This window comes from Oncorhynchus clarkii, chromosome 1 (genome assembly GCF_045791955.1).
Source record: "Oncorhynchus clarkii lewisi isolate Uvic-CL-2024 chromosome 1, UVic_Ocla_1.0, whole genome shotgun sequence".
In the NCBI taxonomy this organism is placed as follows: domain Eukaryota; kingdom Metazoa; phylum Chordata; class Actinopteri; order Salmoniformes; family Salmonidae; genus Oncorhynchus; species Oncorhynchus clarkii.
Window position 1 is genome coordinate 47008762 of NC_092147.1, and position 23810 is coordinate 47032571.

At 45.1% G+C, this 23810-nt stretch overlaps 1 protein-coding gene and 1 long non-coding RNA gene across 5 annotated transcripts in view; both read left to right on the forward strand.

Moving 5' to 3' along the window:
* Nucleotides 1–364: 364 nt before the first annotated feature.
* Nucleotides 365–10741, forward strand: LOC139416430 (uncharacterized). Of its 3 annotated transcripts, none has more exons than XR_011635098.1 (3): nt 365–484; nt 8688–8804; nt 8899–10741. It is a non-coding gene; the product is annotated as an uncharacterized lncRNA (long non-coding RNA). The 3 variants fall into 3 exon arrangements; XR_011635097.1 differs by lacking the exon at nt 365–484 and adding an exon at nt 582–663; XR_011635096.1 differs by lacking the exon at nt 365–484 and adding an exon at nt 600–653.
* A 3190-nt stretch (nt 10742–13931) lies between these two features.
* LOC139408130 (receptor-type tyrosine-protein phosphatase beta-like) overlaps nt 13932–23810 on the forward strand; it is a 45272-nt gene continuing 35393 nt past the window's right edge. The window contains exons 1-3 of one of the 2 annotated variants that reach the window (XM_071151902.1): nt 13932–14109; nt 14717–15121; nt 20022–22813. In XM_071151902.1, the coding sequence (XP_071008003.1) occupies nt 14058–14109; nt 14717–15121; nt 20022–22813 (3249 nt within the window). In that variant the 5' untranslated portion in view covers nt 13932–14057. Of the gene's footprint in view, nt 14110–14716; nt 15122–20021; nt 22814–23218; nt 23782–23810 lie in introns of those variants that run through there. The other variant, XM_071151903.1, reaches the window with a different exon arrangement.

The window sequence follows — 23810 nt, forward strand, 5'->3', positions numbered from 1 at the left end:
AACACTGACCAGTATAAAAGCCTAAGAACACCATATTAATCCGAATGATTTAAAAAAATATTTTGCACCATTCTGGGCACTGGAACGGCATGCTATTGTCCAGCCTTATCTCTAGACCTTGGCACTAGAGGGGCAGGAACAGACTGGCAAGGCTGGGTACAAAAGATAGAGGGAAAGGGGGGTAGGAAAAAGAGAAAGTGAGAGGGAAGGAGAAGGGGGCTGAGAGAGAGAGAGAGAGAGAGAGAGAGAGAGAGAGAGAGAGAGGGGGGGCATCCAGGGACCTCCCTGGCTAAGCATGGGAGTGCACCAACACCCTCCACCCTCTCCCTCCATTTATCTGGCCCTGTGGGACCGGGTCTGCCACAGTCTCTCTCTGACCTCTCAGCTCCCAGATGGAACACAATGGGTCAACAGGGAGAAGACCTGGAGAGACCAGCATATACCTCACCCTAGCCACTGTATCAAGACACACTTCAAAAAGTAGGTATGTTGCTTTATCTGACTTTTGGAAATAATTTGAAAATATATTTTACAAAGGAATTGAGTCTGTAAGTCTGATTTGTTTCTGGGGGTGGGGGGGGGGGGGTGCGTCTCCCTTTGCAGTATGTTGCACTGATTAAGTGGATAGAGGATCTTACAGACGCATCACCATCGTGAGTCAAGGTTTGCTATCATACAGCATTCTCTCTGTTTCTGTACTGTCATCCGTCTATTGAAACTTGTACTACAGCCTAAATCACTGTCCATTAACGGTACGTCGTGGTCGACTAAACCTGTGCTTTCCAACCCTGGTCCTCGAGTACCCCCAACGGTACACATTTTTATTGGCACCCTGGACAAGCACACCTGACTCAACTTGTCAACTAATCATCAAGCCCTCAAATAGGTTGAATGAGGTGCGTTTGTCCAGGGCTACAATGAAAATGTGTTCTGTTGGGGGTACTGGAGGACCAGGGTTGGGAAACACTGGACTAAACTGAGCTGAATACCTGCCAGGGTAGTGTTGTGGTGTCGGTCTGGACAAAGAGACGAGACACAGGGATGAGCAAGAAACCATAAGGGGACTTTAGGGACCCAACCAGGACATACTGGAAAGGGGAGGAGAGGACACACATTTACAGTGCATTCGCAAAGTATTCAGACCCCTTGACTTTTTCCAGATTTTGTTACATTACAGCCTTATTCTAAAATGGATTCAATGTTTTTTTTCTACACACAATACCAGGTAATGACAAAGCAAAAAAATATTTTTTTTTACTTGGCAAATTTCTAACAAATAAAAAAACAGAAATACATTATTTACATAGATATTCAGTCTTGAAATTGAGCTCAGGTGCATCCTGTTTCCATTGATCAGCCTTGAGATGTTTCTACACCTTGATTGGAGTCCACCTATGGTAAATTCAATTGATTGGGCATGATTTGGAAAGGCACACACCTGTCTATATAAGGTCCCACAGTTGACAGTGCATGCCAGAGCAAAAACCAAGCCATGAGGTCGAAGTCATTGTCCGTAGAGACAGGATTGTGTCGAGGCACAGGTCTGGGGAAGGGTACTAAAAATTGTCTGCAGCATTGAAGGTCCCCAAGAATACAGTGGCCTCCATCATTCTTAAATGGAAGAAGTTTGGACAATCTAAGCAATCGGTGGAGAAGGGCCTTGGTCAGGGAAGTGACCCGATGGTCACACTGACAGAGCTCCAGAGTTCCTCCGTGGAGATGGGAGAACCTTCCAGAAGGACAACCATCTCTGCAGCACTACACCAATCAGGCCTTTTTGGTAGAGTGGTCAGACGGAAACCACTCCACAGTAAAAGGCACATGACAGCCTGCTTGGTGTTTGCCAAAAGATGACATCTCTTTAGGTGAGAAACAAGATTCTCTGGTCTGATGAAACCAAGATTGAACTCTTTGGTCTGAATGCCAGACGTCACATCTGGAGGAAACCTGGCACCATCCTTATGCTGTGGGGATGTTTTTCAACGGCAGGAATTGGGAAACTATTCAGGATCGAGGGAAAGATGAACGGAGCGAAGTACAAAGAGATCCTCGATGAAAACCTGCTGCAGAGGGCTCAGGACCTCAAGACAACACAGGAGTGGCTTCGGAACAAATCTCTGATTGTCCTTGAGTGGCCCAGCCAGAGCCCGGACTTGAACCCGATCGAACATCTCTGGAGAGACCTAAAAATAGCTGTGCAGTGACCACCCCATCCAAACTGACAAAGCTTGAGAGGATCTGCAGAGAAGAATGGGATAAACTCCCCAAATACAGGTGTGCCAAGCTTGTAGCGTCATACCCAAGAAGACTCAAGGCTGTAATCGCTGCCAAAGGTGCTTCAACAAAGTACTGAGTAAAGGGTCTGAATACTTATGTAAATGTGATATTTATATATATTTTTTAAAACATTTCTAAGAACCAGTTTTCACTTGTCATCATGGTGTATTGTGTTATTATTTAATCCATTATAGAATGAGGCTGTAACGTAACAAAATGTGGAAACAAAATCACAGACAAACAAATAGACGGGCAATGCAATGCAGGTCCAGAGTGTGAGTGAGATGGTAACGGTAAAGATTTTCAGTTTGAAATTATGACCAACCATAGTTCTCTGAAACAATAGAAGCTGTCTTTGTGTACAACAGCCAGAGGGTCTCATTGTATGCTGTTTTTGTTGTGTGGTTGGTTTGTGGAGGTTGTTGTAGTGGAGTGACAGCCTTAGTTTCTTTAAAAGAAAAATGGTGTCAAAAGCAGATGATTTCCGTTTGTAAAGCAGAGGGCAGTTAGTCTGGCTAACACCTAATTCTTCAAGTCCCCCTGACTTCAGAGTCTGAAATGGCTCTTTTGATATTGTTGGCACAATACGTTGATAACGAAGGGGGCTGTGCTTTTACTGGTTGGCTCTCCTATGTGTCTTTCACACTCAACCCACACACAGTCCCTGAGCGCTGACCCCTTCCATTACAATGGTTGGATTTTCAAATCCAAACAATGAGAGGTCTCATTTGAGAGAACCAATCAAACCCGTCTCTCACATTTCTGTGAGTATTTCTGTGAATATTGCATTAACAAACAGCCTCCTTCCCAGAATAGTGTGTCACAGCTCTCCCTGTGCTGTGAGTCACGTGGGTCGCGTCAGCCAGGCTAGAAGACAATATCAATGCAGAAGTCACCACCTTTGCACTGGGTGTCTGTGGGTTGTTGCTGCTGTTTAGTTCAGATATTTAAGAGCAGCATCAGTGTTTCCTCTATATTCATGTACTGTAGCAGTGGCAACAAACTCTCACAGACTAACTGTTCACTTATATGTTTTCTTGAAATTATATACAAAAACACTCAACAACTGTGGGCTTTCTAACAACAGTTGTTACTGTGTCAACAATTGAAGGTCCAGGACAGGTCAGTCCTTCATCTGTCAATTACATGTGAAGGTTGAAGGTACAGTGGGTTGAGGCTGACGGGAGGATGTGGAAGAAGGAAGGAAGAGATGTCCTACTCAGAGAGAGAGAGAGAGAGAGAGAGAGCTCTCCCCCTCCTCCTCCTCCCCTCCGCTGTCTCCTAACTAGCAGTGGATCATGTACCAAAAATAACATTTTATACCCTGATTCACACCCCTTGACTTGTTCCACATTTTGTTGAGTTACAGATTGAATATCAAATGGATTAAATGTAGTTTTTTGTTGTTGTCACTGGCCTACACACAATACCCCATAATGTCAAAGTGGAATTATGTTTTTCAACATGTTTGTCCAGGGCAGAAACTAAAATGTATAATGTTGGGGGTACTTGAGGACCAGGTTGGGAACACTGGACTAAACTGAGCTGCACACATGCCAGGGGGGTGATGTGGTGTCTGGCTGGACGCAGAGATGAGACACAGGGATGAGCATGAAACCATAAGGGAACTTTAACGACCCAACCAGGACATACCAGAAACGGGAAGAGAGGACACACATTTAGATGACAAAATCAGAGACAGACAGACAGAAAATGCAATGCAGGTCCAGAATGTGAGTGAGATGGTAATGGTAAAGATTTTCAGTTTGAAATTATGGCCCACCATAGTTCTAGAAGCTGTCTTTGTGTACAATACCCAGAGGGTCTCTTTGTATGCTGTTTTTGTTGTGTGGTTGGTTTGTGGAGATTTTTGTAGTGGAGTGACAGCCTTAGTTTTATTTTTATTTTTAAAGAGTGTAAAAGCAGATGAGACACAGCTCACCTTGCGCAGTGCTGGGTGTCTGTGGGTTGTTGTTGTTTAGTTCAGATAGAGCAGTGTCAGTGTTTCTCCTATATTCATTTAGCATTGGCAACAAACTAACTGTTCACTTATAAGTTCTCTTCAAATTAGATACAAAAAACTCAACAACTGTGGGCTTTCTAACAACATTTGTTGCTGTGTCAATGAGCAAAGGTCCAGGACAGGTTAGGGCTTTGTGTGTCAACGACATGTGAAGGTTGAAAGTACTGTGGGTGGAGGCTGACAGGAGGATGTGGAAGAAGGGTGGAGGAGATGTCCTGCTCAGAGAGCGAGAGCTCAACCCGCTCCTCATCCTTCTCCTCCTCCCCTCCACTATCCCCAGACTAGCACAGGATGTTAGGGAGGGGGTAGAGTGTTCCACAGGGGGAAGGGACGAGACGGGAGGTCAGGAGAGACAGGGTTAGTTTAGGGCCCCTATCCCACGAAGGACCCACTCCTGCTGGAGATAGGGTCCTTCGTGGGATCTGTTGACCCTGGAGTGTTGTAGCCCTTATTCTGAGCTTCTCTCTCTCTCTTTCACTCTCTACCACTCGCCAATCCATTCCGTCGTCTATTACCTTTTCACCATCAATTATGTCATGACATGCATGTCAACAAAATATGGCAGCATTTGACTTACTAACTTATGCCTTCCGATGGCCCTAAAATCATGGGTGCCATCATCTTTATGCAGATTGGTGTTCTCACTCATACAGATACCTTGCCAATGTTGCAACTGCCTTGTATTTTGAGGCTCAAGGCCAATGGTAATATGTGTTTGTGTGGAGGGCTGGCATGATTCAAGCCTGTGAAGCCATGACTCACTGGGCACAAACTGGTTGAATCAACATTGTTTCAATGTAATTTGTCAAATTGGATTGGAATATGTGATTGGAAAATACATTGGATTTGAAAAAGGTCATCAAGTGTTGTTTTGAGGGTGAACGTTCAACCACAGGATTATGTCACGGTAACCAATTTTCAACCTAGTCAAACCGTGTATAAAATATGTGAGATTTTCAATGTTATATCCACTAGCAGAAAAAAACGTTTGGTTGGGCAGCACCTCCTACTGGAGAGTTGATCTAGCTACAGCTATCCCTTTGGTCTCCCATCCAGGGTTTAAACCAAGCCCAGCCCTAGTTAGCTTTGACATTTGTCACTGACTACTACCAAAGTGTTAACGTGAGAATGATTATTGAGAGATCTCCACTTAATAAGCAAATAGATTCACTGTTGCTATCGAAGTCATTCCAAAGGGTAGGTTTAACAGAGCAAATGAAATGTAAGTCATACAGTATATCATTAATGATACTATTTAGGCTTATATAGCATTTGTGAAGTCATTAACAGGTATTATTTCAATTCAACCCAAGGTTTAACTAAAAATATACAACGGGTGGGACGAATCCTGAATGCTGATTGGTTAACACCGCATTCCAGCCGGTGTCTATTCCACAAGTTACCATCAGTTAAATCTATGACATTAAAAAACGTATTTAATCTGTTCCATCTGAGCAATCCACTGTCTCATCAGCACAGCCAGGCAATTTATAAACTTGATCTCCACTATAAAAAGCATCTAGATTCTAGACATTATCTCACATTTCTTTTAGACTAACATTTCATTTTCAACAGCTGAGATTTGTATAAACTTTATCTGTCTCTTCGACGTTTGCAACATTGTTTCAATATTGAAATTCGATCTCCTGCTGTCCCATAGTAATGAACGTGTTCGAGAGTCGGGACTAGACAGACAGACAGACAGGCAGGATTTCTCAGTGAGTCGAAATCATGAATCAGCTGGCATCATTTTTATGGATACATACAAAAAATATATATTTAAAAAATGTGACGCATTGATGAAACGCAGCCAATTTGCAGTTGACCCTGTCTTTCAAAGATAATTCTTAAAAATCAAAAGAACTTCACAGATCTTCATTGTAAAGGGTTTAAACACTGTTTCCCATGCTTGTTCAATGAACCTTTAACAATTAATGAACATGCACCTGTGGAGCGGTCGTTAAGACACTAACAGCTTACAGAAGGTAGGCACAGTTATGAAAACTTAAGAGGCCTTCCTTTTTTTTTGTTCATTTTTTTTAAATTTTACCCCTTTTTCTCCCCAATTTCGTAGTATCCAATTGTTGTAGGAGCTACTATCCCGTACGGGCTCGGGAGAGACGAAGGTTGAAAGTCATGCGTCCTCCGATACACAACCAACCAAGCCGCTTCTTTAACACAGCGCACATCCAACCCGGAAGCCAGCCGCACCAATGCGCCGGAGGAAACACCGTGCACCTGGCCACCTTGGCTAGCGCACACTGCGCCCAGCCCGCCACAGGAGTCGCTGGTGCGCGATGAGACAAGGACACCCCTACCGACCAAGCCCTCCCTAACCCGGGCGACGCTAGGCCAATTGTGCGTCGCTCCACGGACCTCCCGGTCGCGGCCGGTTACGACAGAGCCTGGGCGCGAACCCAGGGACTCTGATGGCACAGCTGGCGCTGCAGTACAGCGCCCTTAACCACTGCGCCACCCGGGAGGCCAAGAGGCCTTTCTATTGACTCTGAAAAACTCCAAAAGAAAGATGTCCAGGGTCCCTGCTCATCTGCGTGAACAGGCCTTAGGCATGCTGCAAGGAGGCATTAGGACTGCAGATGTGGCCAGGGCAATAAATTGCAATAAATGTCCGTACTGTGAGACACCTAAGACAGCGCTACGGGGAGACAGGACGGACAGCTGATTGTCCTCGCTGTGGCAGACCACATGTAACAACACCTGCACAGGATCGGTACATCCGAACATCACACCTGCAGGACAGGTACAGGATAGCAGCAACAGCTGCCCGAGTTACACCAGGAATGCACAATCCCTCCATCAGTGCTCAGACTGTCCGCAATAGGCTGAGAGAGGCTGGACTGAGGGCTTGTAGGCCTGTTGTAAGGCAGTTTCTCACCAGACATCATCGGCAACAACGTCGCCTATGGGCACAAACCCACCGTCGCTGGACCAGACAGGACTGGCAAAAACTGCTCTTCTCTGACGAGTCGTGGTTTTATCTCTCCAGGGGTGATGGTTGGATTCGTGTTTATCGTCGAAGGAATTAGCGTTACACCGAGGCCTGTACTCTGGAGCGGGATCGATTTGGAGGTGGAGGGTCCGTCATGGTTTGGGGCAGTGTGTCACTGCATCATTGGACTGAGCTTGTTGTCATTCAGGCAATCTCAACACTGTGCGTTACAGGGAAGACATCCTCCTCCCTCATGTGGTACCCTTCCTGCAGGCTCATCCTGACGTGACCCTCCAGCATGACAATGCCACCAGCCATATTGCTTGTTCTGTGCGTGATTTCCTGCAAGACAGGAATGTCAGTGTTCTGCCATGGCCAGCGAAGAGCTCGGATCTCAATCCCATTGAGCACGTCTGGGACCTGTTGGATTGGAGGGTGAGGGCTTGGGCCATTCCCCCCAGAAATGTCTGGGAACTTGCAGGTGCCTTGGTGGAAGAGTGGGGTAACATCTCACAGCAAGAACTGGCAAATCTGGTGCATTCCATGAGGAGGAGATGCACTGCAGTACTTAATGCAGCTGATGGCCACACCAGATACTGACTGTTGCTTTTGATTTTGACACCCCCTTTGTTCAGGGACACATTATTCAATTTATGTTAGTCACGTGTCTGTGGAACTTGTTCATTTTATGTCTCAGTTGTTGAATCTTGTTATGTTCATACAAATATTTACACACTTTAAGTTTGCTGAAAATAAACGCAGTTGACAGTCATCAGGCAGTATTGGTTTTGGTTACGTTAAGTACGCTTCTCCTGTCTTGTATTAGCGTCATGATGATGATGATGATGATTATTATTAAACTCACCTACTGACCCTGTTTCTTGACTCCCTGCGTATACGTTACATGGAGGTCCTGGGCTGGTGTGGTTACACGTGGTCTGCGGTTGTGATGCCAGTTGGGTGTACTGCCAAATTCTCTAAAATATCAGTGGCGATTTATGATTCAATTCAATTCTCTGGCAGCAGCACTGGTGGACATTCCTACAGTTAGCATGTCAATTGCACACTCCCTCAAAACTTCGGACATCTGTGGCATTGTGTTGTGTGACAAAACTGCACATTTTAGAGTGTTATTTTATTGTCCCTAGCTCAAGGTGCCCCTATGTAATGATCATGCTGTTTAAAGAGCTTCTTAAAATGCCACACCTATCAGGTGGATGTGTTATCTTGGTAAAGGAGAAATGCTCACTAACAGTGATGCAAACAAATTTGGGCACAACATTTTAGAGAAATAAGCTTTTTGTGCATATGGAAGCTTTCTGGGATCTTTAATTTCAGCTCTTGAAACATGGGACCAACACTTTACATGTTGCGTTTATTTTTTTGTTCAGTATGTTTATATTCCGGACTCTAATGATTAAACCTTGTTTTTTTCAGAGTTCTCAGTTGTCTTGAAAGCTCCATAAATCCAGAGAATGACAGATTTGATGACAACATTTTCCCACAAAGGACCGCCGCGCCACCTTCCTGTTCAAGTCAGCACAGCACAACAAGGTGAGTCCAAACATGTCTTGTATGCTGCTGCATAAATTATGTAATATGCCAGGGAGATATATATTGTCACGTATACTCCCTCTCCGGCCTCTAGGTCATCAGGCTGCTGATTGTCCCACACACCTGTCACCATCGTCTTGCGCACCTGCGCCTCATGACACTCACCTGAACTCCATCATCTCCTTGATTATCTTCCCTATATCTGTCACTCTCTTGGTTCTTTCCTCAGGTGTTATTGACTCTGTTTTCACGTCTGTGCGTTGTTTGTGTTACGTGTTTATTGTTTAATTTATTTATTAAAACACTCACTCCCTGAACTTGCTTCCTGACTCTCAGTGCACTCGTTACATGTATACTGTACCTAATAAAGTAATACTAAGTGTATGTTGTGTAGTAAGATATTAGTAACCCATGTGCCGCACCCTAATTATTTGGTCCATTTACCCCTCCTAATTTCGCCTACTGTTCTGACTTGTTGGTGCACATGTAGCCTATAGTCTGTTTTAGAGAAATGTAATCGTTGAATATTGTAAGAGCTTTCATTATCTGCTTATATGCCCACTTTATTTATCCTACAGTTCTGACTTGGTGTACAGGGAGAATACTGTAAGAACGGCCCACGTTCTGAATTCTGTCGCTGTACATTTCAAAAGTACTGAACAAATAGTTATTGACTACATCCATTCTAGCTCGCTCATTAATGTCTTAATCAAAATTATGGTTTGCCTCTTGTCCACTCGTCGTCCCCTTATGCCATAGTTTGTACATCTCAAATTGTCATTAGAAACTACATTTTTTAAGCAAGTCAGCCATATCAGCTATGCTTTTTTTAAAGGCAGTACATGAGGCTGAATGAACTGTTCCGCTGCCAGACAAGGGTCCGCTGATAGCCAGGTGTAGCATTAGTCAGGTGTTGGAACTGCTGTTGGGACTCTGCTGTTGGGACAGCTTCATGTAGGCCCTAGCAGTTTGTGGTCACCGTTTGTCACCATTATAGTGCAATTAATGGATTGTTTAGTGTAGTGTTGTGTAGTGGCTTTGCTGACATGCATCCCATTTTTTAATTATTTTTTGTTTGTTTGCCCCACCAAGATTTACATGCTAATATTGCCACTGATATTTAGGTATTAATGCACCGTTGGAGCTAAAAACATAAGCAATTCGCTGCACCTGCACTCCTTGACGTTTTCCACATTTTGTTGTGTTAGACTGAATTTAAAATTGTTTACAGCAAAAAAAAAATTGTAAATGGTCTATACACAATGTCAAAGTGGAATTATGTTTTTCAAAGTGTCTTAAGTCAATAAGTATTCAACCCCTTTTATGGCAAGCCTAAATAAGTTCAGGAGTAAAAATATGTTGTAGGAACTCACTCTGTGTGCAATAGTGTGTGCATGATTATTGAATTACCACCTCATCTCTGATCTCTTTTAAACACAGACTCAACCACAAAGACCAGGGAAGTTTTCCAATGCCTCACAAGGGCACCTATTGGTAGATGGGTAAAAAATAAAGTAAAAAGCAGACACTGAATATCCCTTTGAGCATGGTGAAGTTATTACACTTTGGATTTAGTCACTACAAAGTGTCACGAATATCACCGAAGGTGGCTCCCCTTCCTGTTCGGGTGGCGCTTGGCGGTCGTCGTCGCCGGTCTACTAGCTGCCACCGATCCCTTTTTCCATTTTGTTTGTTTTTGTCTAATTGTTTTCACCTGTTCCTTGTTGGGGTTTTGGGGTTTAAGTTTGTTTAGCCCGCTTGTGTTTGTGCGGGCTTGTTGTCATTGTACGTTGGAGGTGTTTTGTTCATTTTGGGTTTTCTCTGTCCGGTTTATGTAACAGTGGTCTTTTGGTTGTGTTGCGGATGTGTTTTGGCTTCACCCATTTTTGTACCTGTTTCTGTTTACTGTGGACATTAAAGCGTTTTTTCCCGTGAAACTTCTGCTCTCTGCACCTGACTCCACACCCATCACTCTCCTGACGTTACAAAAAGATACAGACGTATTTCTTAACTCAGTTGCCGGAGAGGAAGGAAAACGCTCAGGGACTTCACCATGAGGCAAATGGTGACTTTAAAACAGTTACATAGATTAATGGCGGTGATAGGAGAAAACTGAGGATGGATCAACAACATTGTAGTTACTCCACAAAACTAACTGACAGAGTGAAAAGAAGGAACCCTGTACAAAATAAAACTATATCAAATGCAAAGAAATGTACTTTAGGTCCTGAATACAAAGTGTTATGTTGGCAAACCCAATAAAACACATTACTGTACCACTCTCCCTATTTTCAAGCATAGTGGTGGCTGCATCATGTTATTATAAGGGCACAGGGCGAGACCCAGATGCAGACACGAGAGGCAGATGGTTAGAGTATCCAAGGGGCAGGCAAGAGAACGGTCGTGGACAGACAAAAGATCATAACAGGGTCAGAGTCCAGGAGGTACAGAGTGGCAGGCAGGCTTGAGGTAAGGGCAGGCAGTATGGTCAGGCAGAAGGGTTCAGAGTCAGGGGAGGCAAGGGTCAAAACCGGGAGGACTAGGAAAAGAGAGATAAGAAAAAGCAGGAGCACGGGAAAAAACACACTGATTGACTTGACAAGACGAACTGGCACAGAGAGACAGGAAACACAGGGACAAATACACCAGGGAAAATAAGTGACACCTTGGAGACAATCATAAAGACAGGTGAAACAGATCAGGGCGTGACATTTATGGGTATGCTTGTAATCGTTAAAGACTGGGGTTTTTCCAGGATAGAAATAAACGGGATGGAGCTAAGCTCAGGCAAAATCCGAGCTTTAAACCTGGTTCAGTGCTTTCCACCAAACACTGGGAGATGAATTAACCTTTCAGCAAGACAATAACCTAAAACACAAGGCCAAATCTACATTCAAGTTGCTTACCAAGATGACAGTGAATGTTCCTTAGTGGCCAAGTTACAGTTTTGACTTAAATCTGCTTGAAAGTCTATGGCAAGACCTGAAAATGGTGTCTAGGAATGATCAACAACCAATTTGACAGAGCTTGAACAATTCTGCAAAGTGGGCAAATGTCTCACAATCCAGGTTCGGAAAGCTCTTGCAGACTTGCAGCTGTAATCGCTGCCAAAAGTGATTCTAACATACAGTGGGGAGAACAAGTATTTGATACACTGCCAATTTTGCAGGTTGTCCTACTTACAAAGCATGTAGAGGTCTGTAAGTTTCATCATAGGTACACTTCAACTGTGAGAGATGGAATCTAAAACAAAAATTCAGAAAACCACATTGTATGATTTTTAAGTAATTAATTTGCATTTTATTGCATGACACAAGTATTTGATCACCTACCAACCAGTAAGAATTCCGGCTCTCACAGACCTGTTAGTTTTTCTTTAAGAAGCCGTCCTGTTCTCCACTCATTACCTATATTAACTGCACCTGTTTGAACTCGTTACCTGTATAAAAGACACCTGTCCACACAATCAATCAAACAGACTCCAACCTCTCCACAATGGCCAAGACCAGAGAGCTGTGTAAGGACATCAGGGATAAAATTGTAGACCTGCACAAGGCTGGGATGGGCTACAGGACAATAGGCAAGCAGCTTGGTGAGAAGGCAACAACTGTTGGCGCAATTATTAGAAAATGGAAGAAGTTCAAGATGACGGTCAATCATCCTCGGTCTGGGGCTCCAAGAAAGATCTCACCTCATGGGGCATCAATGATCATGAGGAAGGTGAGGGATCAGCCCAGTACTACACAGCAGGACCTGGTCAATGACCTGAAGAGAGCTGGGACCACAGTCTCAAAGAAAACCATTAGTAACACACTACGCCGTCATGGATTAAAATCCTGCAGTGCACGCAAGGTCCCCCTGCTCAAGCCAGCGCATGTCCAGGCCCGTCTGAAGTTTGCCAATGACCATCTTGATGATCCAGAGGAGGAAAGGGAGAAGGTCATCTGGTCTGATGAGACAAAAATAGAGCTTTCTGGTCTAAACTCCACTTGCCGTGTTTGGAGGAAGAAGAAGGATGAGTACAACCCCAAGAACACCATCCCAACCGTGAAGCATGGAGGTGGAAACATCATTCTCTGGGGATGCTTTTCTGCAAAGGGGACAGGACGGCTGCACCGTATTGAGGGGAGGATGGATGGGGCCATGTATCGCAAAATCTTGGCCAACAACCTCCTTCCCTCAGTAAGAGCATTGAAGATGGGTCGTGGCTGGGTCTTCCAGCATGACAACGACCCGAAACACACAGCCAGGGCAACTAAGGAGTGGCTCCGTAAAGCATCTCAAGGTCCTGGAATGGCCTAGCCAGTCTCCAGACCTGAATCCAATAGAAAATCATTGGAGGGAGCTGAAAGTCCGTATTGCCAAGCGACAGCCCCGAAACCTGAAGGATCTGGAGAAGGTCTGTATGGAGGAGTGGGCCAAAATCCCTGCTGCAGTGTGTGCAAACCTGGTCAAGAACTACAGGAAACGTATGATCTCTGTAATTGCAAACAAAGGTTTCTGTACCAAATATTAAGTTCTGCTTTTCTGATGAATCAAATACTTATGTCATGCAATAAAATGCAAATGAATTACTTAAAAATCATACAATGTCATTTTCTGGATTTTTGTTTTAGATTCCGCCTCTCACAGTTGAAGTGTACCTATGATAAAAAAAAATTACAGACCTCTACATGCTTTGTAAGTAGGAAAACCTGCTAAATCGGCAGTGTATCAAATACTTGTTCTCCCCACTGTATATTGACTCTGGTTTGAATACTTATCTCATCAAGATATATTAGTGTTAATAAAAAATAAATAAAAAATTACAAACATTTGAATTTTTCTTCCCCTTTGACAATGTACAGTATTTTGTGTAGATTGTTGACAAAGTGCAAATTAAATCAATTTTAATCCTACTTTGTAACACAACAGAATATGGAAAAAACTCAAGGCGTATAAATACTTTCTGAAAGCCCTGTATCTCTATGCAACCAATAAAATGTGAATTGATTTGATAAACCGGTGTCCCCTCATTGCGTTTGTTTGCCTTCTATCTGAACACTTGAACATCTGTGATGTTCTTTGGAATTTCCGATAAAACAGCATTTCCCTGTCAATGTCCAGTGCTGACGGTTACTTTACTATGAAACAATTGAATAGAAGGAAACGCAAGTCACTGACTTTTTCCTCCCCAGAAGGACACTTCCCTTTGACGCCTCAGCTCATCTGAATCTACCGGACGAGTCAAACCATTACGAGTTGTAGACTAAAATGGATACTTTGTTTTTCCTAATATTTATACTTTTTCGATGTACTTCGTCAAGTAAGTAGACTAACTTTTAAAGTGTGAAGATGTCGGTTAATTGACTTGCTTATTATTATAGTAATAACAACTTTATTGTGCGTAGGCCTGAAGATATTTAACGGAAACTTTAGTTAATCCTTATCTATACAGGGAAGCCAGGCAGTGAAAGAATGTTTGATTGAGGTTATTTCAAATATTATGATCAAAGTAGTCTCTCACTGTAAAAATAAATAGTTAATTTTTTGGCAAAGAAAATACGTATTTCATTTTATATTGACCATCGTATACTATTTTACAGGTAGCCCAATAAAATAAATAAAATTTAAATTCACCCTGTAGGTTTGAGATGTGCATAATTAATGAATAATAAATTATGTCAATCACAAATGACTTTCACCTGATTTATATAGCAACACCTAAAGAAAATTCCGAGCGTAAACATGTAGCCTTTTTTAGGCCGTAGCTATTTGAGAAATGTTTGGATTTATGCATTTAAAAAAACGACATTACTAACCTGCTTTCAAAATAATTATAATAATGTGGCTCTTAAATTAGACCTTCAGTCTTTCAATGATTGTTAGTCTCCATACCATTAATTCACCTTCAATTTGCATCTTCCATTTAGACAGTTTCCTTATTGTGCACACCCCAAAGAAACTGTGCCTGTCTACCCACAAAACGACCGTTATCCTTGGAAAATGCAATGTCGCCAGTCCCTATCAACAATGGGAATGGACGAACGATATGAAGTTGCATCACACGCAGTCGTCGAAGTGTCTCTGGGCCAACACGAGCAGTGCGATACCTCTGCACGCTCGCCTGGCCTCAATCATCAACTGTGACAGCGCACATGCCTGGAAATGTTACGACAAACAGGGGACTTTCGGCTTAGCGGAGGAGCCCATGTACCTGAAGAAACAAGGTACACGCGTTGTGATTAGAGGAGATCCGAGGTATTCCAACTGGACAAAGCACGAAGAAGTCGACTCTGGAGGAGGACAGGTGATGACACATTTATGCTCGCGTAAAGGTGAGTGGTCTATTGAGGTCTATTGTGTTTAGTTTACGTTCCACTGATGAAATTAGGTTTACCAGTCATATAGGCCTACACTGTTTAAATATATTTGTGTATATGGCTTTGGGCTATCCCTTCGTTTGCATTCAGCGAATTATTTATGTATTTATTTCGGCTATTTGAAATGTTTATAGCCTCACAGTCACATGTATTTATGTGTATTCAACTACCTTACATACATTATCAGTAATAGTAGCCTTGAACTTTATGGCTATTTAATGTTTGATAAGAAAACATAATCTTGTAAAATGATAAGGCCCGACCACAGAATAGTATCCTATCTCTATGGGTAATGTAACCGATGGTCATTTTAAACCAGGGAAAAGAGAATAATCACACAGGCCAAATCTGTAGCTAAATTACTCCACACCATGTCAATTTTGGACTCGTCTGACATTGGTCTGGTGTGAGTGCATGAGGAAAGGCAGAGGATGACACTCTTGATACTGACTTCCCCTGCACATGGTTGTCAAGTTCTATCAGCCCACTCAGTCAGGAAGAACGTCAATGTTCTTCCTGTGACAATATGGCCATTCGGGGGAAATATGAGTGTCTCTCAATGTCACATTTGATGAAAAATACATGCCACAATGTAACTGGTATTGTTTAATGTTTATGTAGACTATGTTTATTCAGGCCACCTTTTATTACAACCATGCATGAAACCAATAGGGGAGAGTGGGGTGTAGTATTCTCTCACAAAGATATCTACATATATTTCAGGATGTTGTGTATGCCTGGAAATAAATCAGAATTTATGTAAATATTACAGTTTTGAAAACATAGCTTGTCCCAAAAAAAAGTGGTCTCTTGGCACAACTTAGCCTGGGTAAAAAATGTTTAACACTATTTATTAGTCCCAAGTAGGGCTTGGCTGTTTGGCTGTTTTTCAACCAATCCAGGGTTTTTCTTTATTTTAAAATGTTGGGATCACTGGTATTGTTGCGGCTTTCTTCGGTAGAAGGAGAGTCGGACCAAAATGCAGCGTGTAGATTTCGATCCATGTTTAATAACACAACGTAAACACGAATCAATACAAAAACTACAAAACAATAAACGTAACGAAAACCGAAACAACCTAATTCTCGTGCTCATAAACACGGAACACGGACATAAGGACAATCACCCACAAACACACAGTGAAACCCAGGCTACCTAAATATGGTTCCCAATCAGAGACAATGACTAACACCTGCCTCTGATTGAGAACCATATCAGGCCAGACATAGAAATAGACAAACAAGACATCCAACATAGAATGCCCACCCAGCTCACGTCCTGACCAACACTAAAACAAGGAAAACACACACGAACGATGGTCAGAACGTGACAGTACCCCCCCTCCAAGGTGCGGACTCCGGACGCACAACCTAAACCTATAGGGGAGGGTGTGGGTGGGCATCTGTCCGCGGTGGCGGCTCTGGCGCTGGACGTGGACCCCACTCCATAATAGTCTTAGTCCACCTCCTTAGCGTCCCTAGATAGGTTACCCTCCTTAATGACAGCTCGGGACAGAGGGGCAGCTCGGGACAGAGGGACAGCTCGGGACAGAGGTAGCTCGGGACTGAGGGGTAGCTCAGCACTGAGAGGAAGCTCAGCACTGAGAGGAAGCTCAGCACTGAGAGGAAGCCCAGGCAGGTAGTTGGATCCAGCAGATCCTGGCTGGCTGGCGGATCTGGAAGAGTCTGGTTGACTGGCAGATCTGGAAGAGCCTGGTTGACTGGCAGATCTGGAAGAGTCTGGTTGACTGGCAGATCTGGAAGAGTCTGGTTGACTGGCAGATCTGGAAGAGTCTGGTTGACTGGCAGATCTGGAAGAGTCTGGTTGACTGGCAGATCTGGAAGAGTCTGGTTGACTGGCAGATCTGGAAGAGTCTGGTTGACTGGCAGATCTGGAAGAGTCTGACTGACTGGCAGATCTGGAAGAGTCTGGCTGACTGGCAGATCTGGAAGAGTCTGGCTGACTGGCAGTTCTGGCTGCTCCATGCTGACTGGCTGCTCTGGCTGCTCCATGCTGACTGGCAGCTCTGGCTGCTCCATGCTGACTGGCAGCTCTGGCTGCTCCATGCTGACTGGCTGCTCCATGCTGACTGGCTGCTCCATGCTGACTGGCGACTCTGGCTGCTCCATGCTGACTGGCGGCCCTGGCTGCTCCATGCTGACTGGCGGCCCTGGCTGCTCCATGCTGACTGGCGGCCCTGGCTGCTCCATGCAGACTGGCGGCCCTGGTGGCTCCATGCAGACTGGCGGCTCTGGCGGCTCCATGCAGACTGGCGGCTCTGGCGGCTCCATGCAGACTGGCGGCTCTGGCGGCTCCTTGCAGACTGGCGGCTCTGGCGGCTCCTTGCAGACTGGCGGCTCTGGCGGCTCCTTGCAGACTGGCAGCTTTGGCGGCATCCTGCAGACTGGCGGCTCCTTGCAGACTGGCAGCTCCTTGCAGACTGGCAGCTCTATGCAGACTGGCAGCTCCTTGCAGACTGGCAGCTCCTTGCAGACTGGCAGCTCCTTGCAGACTGGCAGCTCTATGCAGACTGGCAGCTCCTTGCAGACTGGCGGTTCTGAACAGGCGGGAGACTCCGACAGCGCTGTAGAGGCGGAAGGCTCTGGCAGCGCTAAACAGGCGGGAGACTCCGGCAGCGCTGAAGAGGAGGAAGGCTCTGGCAGCGCTGAACAGGCGATGCGCACTGTAGGCCTGATGCGTGGTGCTGGCACTGGTGGTACTGGGCCGAGGACACGCACAGGAAGCCTGGTGCGGGGAGCTGCTACCGGAGGGCTGGGGTGTGGAGGTGGTACTGGGTAGACCGGACCGTGCAGGCGCACTGGAGCTCTTGAGCACCGAGCCTGCCCAACCTTACCTGGTTGAATGCTCACGGTCGCCCTGCCAGTGCGGCGAGGTGGAATAGCCCGCACTGGGCTATGCAGGCGAACCGGAGACACCGAGCGCAAGGCTGGTGCCATGTAAGCCGGCCCAAGGAGACGCACTGGGGACCAGATGCGTAGAGCCGGCTTCATGGCACTTGGCTCGATGCTCACTCTAGCCCGGCCGATACCCGGAGCTGGAATGTACCGCACCGGGCTATGCACCCACACTGGAGACACCGTGCGCACCACAGCATAACACGGTGCCTGCCCAGTCTCTCTAGCCCCCCGGTAAGCACAGGGAGTTTGCGCAGGTCTCCTACCTGGCGTAGCCATACTCCCTGTTAGCCCCCACCCAAGACATTTTTGGGGCTGACTCTTGGGCTTCCGTCCGCGCCGCCGTGCTTGCTTTGCCAACTCCATTCTCCGATAACCTTCCGCGCACTGCTCCATCGAATCCCAGGCGGGCTCCGGCACTCTCCATGGGTCGACCGCCCACCTGTCTACCTCCTCCCAAGTAGTATAGTCCATACTCTTGCTGTCCTTTCCTCCTTTCGCTGCTGTTGCCTGTTGACACGCCGCTTGGTCCTGTTGTGGTGGGTGATTCTGTTACGGCTTTCTTCGGTAGAAGGAGAGTCGGACCAAAATGCAGCATGTAGATTTCGATCCATGTTTAATAACACAACGTAAACACAAATCAATACAAAAACTACAAAACAATAAACGTAACGAAAACCGAAACAACCTAATTCTCGTGCTCATAAACACGGAACACGGACATAAGGACAATCACCCACAAACACACAGTGAAACCCAGGCTACCTAAATATGGTTCCCAATCAGAGACAATGACTAACACCTGCCTCTGATTGAGAGCCATATCAGGCCAGACATAGAAATAGACAAACAAGACATCCAACATAGAATGCCCACCCAGCTCACGTCCTGACCAACACTAAAACAAGGAAAACACACACGGACGATGGTCAGAACGTGACAGGTATTGGGGTAGAGGCAATCTCAGAGCTATAGCGCAGTATTGAGCTCCAAAACCAGGCAATGATACAAGGTGCATGTTACATTTAACAAACAGGTCTGTGATATTTTAGGGTCGGTATCAGGTAAGTTGAGCCACGGGACAGGGTAAGTTAAGCCACCTACAAGTGTCTGTACTGAATGAAACATTTTTATTTGATTTAACCTTTATCTAAATAGGCAAGTCAGTTAAGAACAAATTCTTATTTACAATGACGGCCTACCAAAAGGCAAAAGGCCTCCTGCGGGGACGGGGATTCAAAAATAAATAAATATAGGACATAACACACATCATGACAAGAGAGACAACACAACACTACATAAAGAGAGACCTAAAACAACAACATAGCATGGCAGCAACACATGACAGCACAACATGGTTGCAATACAACATGACAACAACATGGTAGCAACACAACATGGCAGCAGCACAACATGGTAGCAGCATAAAACAGGGTACTGCTTAGCCGGCCCACAAGAATGGAATGGTCTACCATATCAAATGCTTTGGCCAAGTCAATAAAAATAGCAGCACAACATTGCTTAGACTCAAGGGCAATGGTGACATCATTGAAGACCTTTAAGGTTGCAGTGACACATCTATAACCTGAGCAGAAACCAGATTGCATACCAGAGAGAATACTATAAAACATCAAGAAAGCCAGTCAATTGATTTACCACTACCTTTTTAAAATGATGTCTATCTTTATTTCCCAAACACAAGTCAACACAATCACAATCACTTTTTTGTATTTTAATAATTTAAGCATAATTTAACAGTCATAAAACCTAAGAAACACTTTGTACTTTTGTTTTACACTTTTAAAATAGGCCAGGCCCTGTCGTTACCTCATATCCCAGCGATAAACGCCTGGGTAGAAAACACTTAAATTTGCTATTTTCTGAAATTATTACAACCGTCTGTGTCTACCTCTAGTCACAATAACCCCTCTTTCTTCTAGGGTCCACCACCATCTCAACCACCAGAATGTATTCATCCACGCACAAACCGGTGGCATACACCAGCACTGTCCACGCCATCCGAACGGCCCCTGTAACAGCCATAAACACTCACTCTTCATCAAACGCTATGAGCACCCATAGGAGGACCACCCGTCAGATCTCTACGTTAAGAGTTCCCATCACAACGCCCAACAATGCGGTGACCATTGAGTCTACGGTGGCAACGCACACTTATGACCTCGTCAAGACTCAGACGTTGGGTTTCATTCCCAGGTCCGTCTCAACGGTCATCACGGCATCTGGGACAGCTCTCAACAACAGCCATGATTTTATCTGGTCCAGTCCTGCTTTGTCCACAACTGACTCTGCCATGGACGAAACGGTGAACGCTGCCACCGAAAATGCCCTCCTCGACTCGAGGAACGGAGCCAAGATTCCATCAGTAAACCAAGCAACTTCCAGTTCCACACCCCCTAATGTAGATGAGCTGGTGTCAACTGCCTCTACCACTACTGTGGTTTCCTCTACAATTTCCTCAGTGCCCAACTCAAGTGCTATGACTGATTCACCATCCACTTCTGCATCCGTAGTCGTTACCTCTGATGCTAAAGTCCCAACTTCTGTTGCTTTAACTAACCCTACCCCTGATTCCATCTCTAATTCTTCTGCTACCACCACACCTACCGATACCACAACATTGTCCACAACTAGGAAAGTACCCCCCAGAAAGACTGTGGTTCCATCTACAACCAAAACCACAACAATGGAGACTACAACAACCGCTGCCCCTCCTACTCCTACTACTTCTGCTGTCGGCCAAACCACTATGACTACAGCAAATCCCATTATAAAAGTAACCTCACCCACAACCGCCATAGCCTCACCCACAATAACTTCAACTCTGCCCACAACCTCCTCAGCTCCACCAACAACATCTTCAACTTCGCCCATAACATTTTCAACAATAAAGATTACAGCTAAAACCACAAAGAAAATAGCCCCACCCACAACCTCCACAGCCCCACCCACAATAACTTCAACTCTGCCCACAACCTCCTCAGCTCCACCAACAACATCTTCAACTTCGCCCATAACCTCTTCAACTCCACCCACAACCCCTCCAATCACATCTACAAATGCCCCACCCATGACCACTACAATGCCTCCCACAACTACAACAAACCTGCCTACCAAGACTTTGGCCACAACTACTGTAACCACAACTACTGCAACCACATCCACAACTACCGCAACCACACCCACAACTCCAGCAACCACACCCACAACTACCACAACTACCACACCCACAACTACTACAACCACACCCACAACTACCACACCCACAACTACTACAACCACACCCACAACCACCAAAACCACAACTACCGTAACCACAACTACTGCAACCACACCCACAACTACTGCAACCACACCCACAACTACTGCAACCACACCCACAACTACTACAACCACACTCCCAACTACCACACCCACAACTACTACAACCACACCCTTAACTACCACACCCACAACTACTACAACCACACCCACAACTACCAAAACCACAACTACCACATCCACTTCTACCACAACCACTCCCAACACAACCATAGCTCCACTCACAACTACCAAAACCACACCCACAACTACCAAAACCACACCCACTTCTACTACAACCACACCTACTACTACCACCACAACCACATCCACCACAACCATAGCTCCACTCACAACTACTACAACCACACCCCCAACTACCAAAACCACACCCACAACTACCAAAACCATACCCACAACTTCCACTTCTACCACAACCACACCTACTACCACAACCACTCCCACTACAACCATAGCTCCACTCACAACTACCACAACCACACTCCCAACTACGAAAACCACACCCACAACTACCACACCCACTTCTACCACAACAACAACCACACCCACTACTACCACAACCACACCCCCAACTACCACAACCACACCCACAACTACTACAACCACACCCACAACTACCAAAACCACACCCCCTTCTACCACAACCACACCCACAACAACCATAGCTCCACTCACAACTACCACAACCCCACCCCCACTCACCACAACCACACCTACCACAACCACACCCCCAACTACCACAGCCACACCCACAACTACCAAAACCACACCCACATCTACTACAACCACACCTACTACTACCACCACAACCACACCCACCACAGCTCCACTCACAACTACTACAACCACACCCCCAACTACCAAAACCACACCCACAACTACCACTTCTACCACAACCACACCTACTACCACAACCAATCCCACTACAACCATAGCTCCACTCACAACTACCACAACCACACTCCCAACTACCAAAACCAAAACCACACCCACAACTACCACACCCACTTCTACCACAACAACAACCACACCCACTACTACCACAACCACACCCCCAACTACCACACCCACAACTACTACAACCACACCCACAACTACCAAAACCACACCCACTTCTACCACAACCACACCCACTACAACCATAGCTCCACTCACAACTACCACAACCACAACCCCAACTACCACAACCACACCCCCACTCACCACAACCACACCCCCAACTACCACAGCCACACCCACAACTACTACAACCACACCCACAACTACACCCACAACTACCACAACCACACCCACTACTACCACAACTACCACAGCCCCACCCACAACAGCTACAGCTCCAACAACAACTACTACAGTACTGACTACGACCACAGAGTTGACCACCACCCCGCAGGTGAGTGATGATGACAGTCACTTGAAATGAACATTTAAATTGATTTAGCATTTGTGAAATTCCATAAAAAATGTTCAAGATCATATTTGCATACAGATTTGGACGGAGGACATTAAAAGGCTGTGAAGCTTTGCACAAACCTGAAAGAAGGGCTATGGTAATGGTTAACAGTAATATAGAATATAGACACATTCAAAAAGTATTTAAAGAGAGAACATTCAACAAACACAAAAGTAGGCTATGAAATACACCCGTGCCATGCCAGCTTTTAGCCTGCTGTATCCTATGGGTGTTAGTTTAGGTGGGCCATAAGGTCTTCAGAAAGAGAAAGTCCAAGGCCAGCAGGAAGGAAAGAAGGGTGTGGTGGGGCAAGAGGAGGGGAGACTGCTCAAGGTGCTGTTGTCCAGACTCAAGTGAAAGATAGGGCTGTGAGAAATACAGTAGGCTATTTGATTAGAACTTAGGCTACATATGAATTTATAGACAGTTTATAGACAGAGGGCTGAAGTGGATGCTTTGATATGGAATACATTTCCTAAGCACTCTGTCTACCTGACGCCAGTGATGGTGCAACCTGAGCATTGAGGAATGGTGTAGGAAAAGTATTTAGCCTAGAGATTTATTTCATTTATTTAACCTTTATTTAACTAGGCAAGTCAACCTAGAGTCAGCCTTCAGTCAGCCTAGAGATTGAAAGGGACGAGATGGTAGCATGGGAGGAGACGTCGAAAGAGTTGCCACGCTTTGTTAGGCGCGTACCACTACTGTAACGCCTCCAACATGCCATTGTGAAATTCTGAATATAATTATACATTGTTATTTTATGGACCGATTATGACAACCAATGTTGAAATATATTTTATATTTCTTCTATTATTTATTGACCTAACATATCTAAATCAGCGTCCGCAATGTTTAGATGTTCGACTGTTATTTTGATACTTTGTTCACGGTGGAGTTGTGTCAAGGTGAGTCATGGTTAAAGTACATTTAAAAT